The sequence below is a fragment of the Ixodes scapularis genome, unplaced genomic scaffold, assembly GCF_016920785.2.
Source record: "Ixodes scapularis isolate PalLabHiFi unplaced genomic scaffold, ASM1692078v2 PGA_scaffold0__279_contigs__length_252992795, whole genome shotgun sequence".
NCBI classification, from domain to species: Eukaryota; Metazoa; Arthropoda; class Arachnida; order Ixodida; family Ixodidae; genus Ixodes; species Ixodes scapularis.
In genome coordinates this window covers 160,954,890-160,957,295 of record NW_024609835.1, presented here as the reverse complement: position 1 = coordinate 160,957,295, position 2,406 = coordinate 160,954,890, and the positions used below count along the sequence as shown (strand labels likewise).

At 54.0% G+C, this 2,406-nt stretch overlaps 1 protein-coding gene across 1 annotated transcript; it reads right to left on the bottom strand.

The window, feature by feature from the left end:
* Nucleotides 1–393: 393 nt before the first annotated feature.
* Nucleotides 394–1,530, bottom strand: LOC120850822. Its single transcript, XM_040223497.1, has one exon. The coding sequence runs from the start codon at nucleotides 1,528–1,530 to the stop codon at nucleotides 394–396; it is 1,137 nt and encodes a 378-aa protein (XP_040079431.1).
* Nucleotides 1,531–2,406: the final 876 nt, after the last annotated feature.

Sequence of the window (2,406 nt, the reverse complement as noted above, 5' to 3'; positions counted from 1 at the left end):
CCACCAGGCCCCCATCCCCAGCTCATCTCACACATTCCCTGAAAAGTTTCCCAAACCTCTGCCTCCCATACTTTGGGCTGTTGTACACATTACACAAACAAACACCACTCTTGCCAAACACCACCTCCAAGGCCAGAAACTCCACATTCTTCTCCCCCTCCAACTTCCCTTCCACCACCGGCAACCCCCGTCTAACCAACGTACAAACACCCCTCCTACCCCCCTTTGACACTACCTTCACCCCATAGGCCACGTATCCCGAAAGCCCCACATCATTCGGCCCCACCTCCTGTAACATAATGACATCCGGCTTCTCCTCTGCCGCCTGCACATATTGCTGAAGCACCGCCTTCCTGCCCTTGTATCCATTGCAATTCCAAACCCAAACCTTAACTACTTCTTCCATTGTGTTAAGAACGACTCAATCCCCATGACAACCCTTGCCACCTCATCCAACTTCTCATTCACCTTCCTCAACCCTCCCTCCTGCCGCACCACCCTCTCATTCAAATCTATTATCTGCTTCTCCATTCCCCACACATCACTACCACCTCCACCCCCCGCACTCTTTCTCTTAGCCGGTGGCGCCCCCAGATGAGAAGGCTCCCCCTCCGCCGCAATCTTCTCCATCTTAGCCGCCAATTGCTTAATAACCCCGGTGAGCTCCTCAACCTTCTCCATCAGCCCTTTGTTCTCCTTCCTCAGCTCCGTGATCTCCCCGGCCTGCCGCCTATTATCCACCCTGAGCTTTTCCATCTCCTCATCATCCGACTTCACCTGTGCGCATGACACCTGTCTTTCCTCCCCTCTGCTCCTACTCCTCGACCTACTATCCCCCCTTTCCCTCGAAACCGACCTGGACCCTCCCAAGTCCGGAAAATCTTCTCCCCTCAGAGCCCCTGCACCGGAAAGGGAGCCCCCTCTCGACTCATGATCCAACTCTTTACGTTCCCACCACCTTTTCCGTACAATATACGGTGTGCGGAACCTGTTCCTACACACCCTATCCCCGGTCACGTGTTGTCCCCCACATAGCTTGCACCTAGGGGTGCACTCGTGCTCCTGTTGCCCACTAACCCCACACCCCATACACCGCTTCATCTCCGGGGTAGGGCAGACATCCGCGCGATGTCCTACCCTCCCACACACAAAACAGACCTCAAAATGCTTCCTATACAAAGAACATCTCAAAACTCCTCCACCATAATACGCTTGTCTTGGCACCACTTCACCTTCAAAGACCACAATGACCGTAGCCGACGATCCAATGCGCTGTGTCGCCCTCGCAGTCGGATTCCTCGGGCCCACCACGTTCCTGTCAATGTCCTCCGCCGAATGCTCCAACGGCACACCTCTGATGACTCCCTTCGTCGTCCCATACGGAGCCGCCACGTACGCCTTCGTCTTGAAGCTCTTCCCTTCCACCACCAACACCTCCACGTTCGCATATCTCCTAGCCCGCTGTTCATCCTCAGTGCACACCACCACAATGTTCTGTTGAACATTCGGGCATAACGTATCCTTGCCCATATCCTACATCTCCACACGCGCCGCCTTGCCAATCGCACACTTCACTTTCACGATAGACACCCAGGACAGATCCAGACCTCCTCTTGGCCTCATGATCACCTGAATGGCCTCCCGGGGCAATACCCTCGGCATCTTGGCTCCCCTCTCTATTCTCTCTGTCACCCGCCTGGCCACATGGGAATTAGGTCTAGCCTCCGCAGAGCCGTCCGATCTTCCATTCGTGCGCACTTTCATCCAACCCGCACAATCCTCCGGATCCAATTCTTCTCCGGGCACTTCCACGACCATATTCCCAGCATTCCGGCCGACATCAGCCTCCATGCCGTCCCCTTGCACCTCCGTCGCCACCACGCCGGTGTTAGGCCTACTTTCCCGTACTCGGTTAGGCCTAACTGCCCCCGCCTCGCCGTCACCACCTTTCCAAGTCCGTAAAGTCCCAATAAATCGATGGAATGACTCACCACCGATATCGATGAGTTCCTCTCGACGAGCCGGACACTTTGACCCCACTTTCAAGAAAATAGAGCCAGAAACACCGCACAAATGAGCACAGTAACGCGGAGCCGACGCGACACACGTCCGCCTCCGACCACCGCTCGCAGCGCCCTCCAGTGAAGATTGGTGTTGTAGCGCACCAACCCTTTGCGTACCCGTTGGTTTGGCGCAGTGCCTCGACGGACGCTTTCCTGTCTTTGCAACCGCCTGTTAAAAGTGTTTCAAATGGGAGCAGCGAAAAGCTCAAAATGGTTGGCGTTAACATATGATTGATTGTTTGTAATCGATTAAAGGAAAATAGTAATTGAATTAGAGCGAACGTTACCCCAAAAACAATTAATTGAAGCGTTTAAGAAGTTACATTACAATAACTAGAAATCA

Bases quoted from the DNA above. Each gene is read 5' to 3' on its own strand.
- LOC120850822 (XM_040223497.1), bottom strand. From the start codon at position 1,530: ATGGGCAAGGATACGTTATGCCCGAATGTTCAACAGAACATTGTGGTG.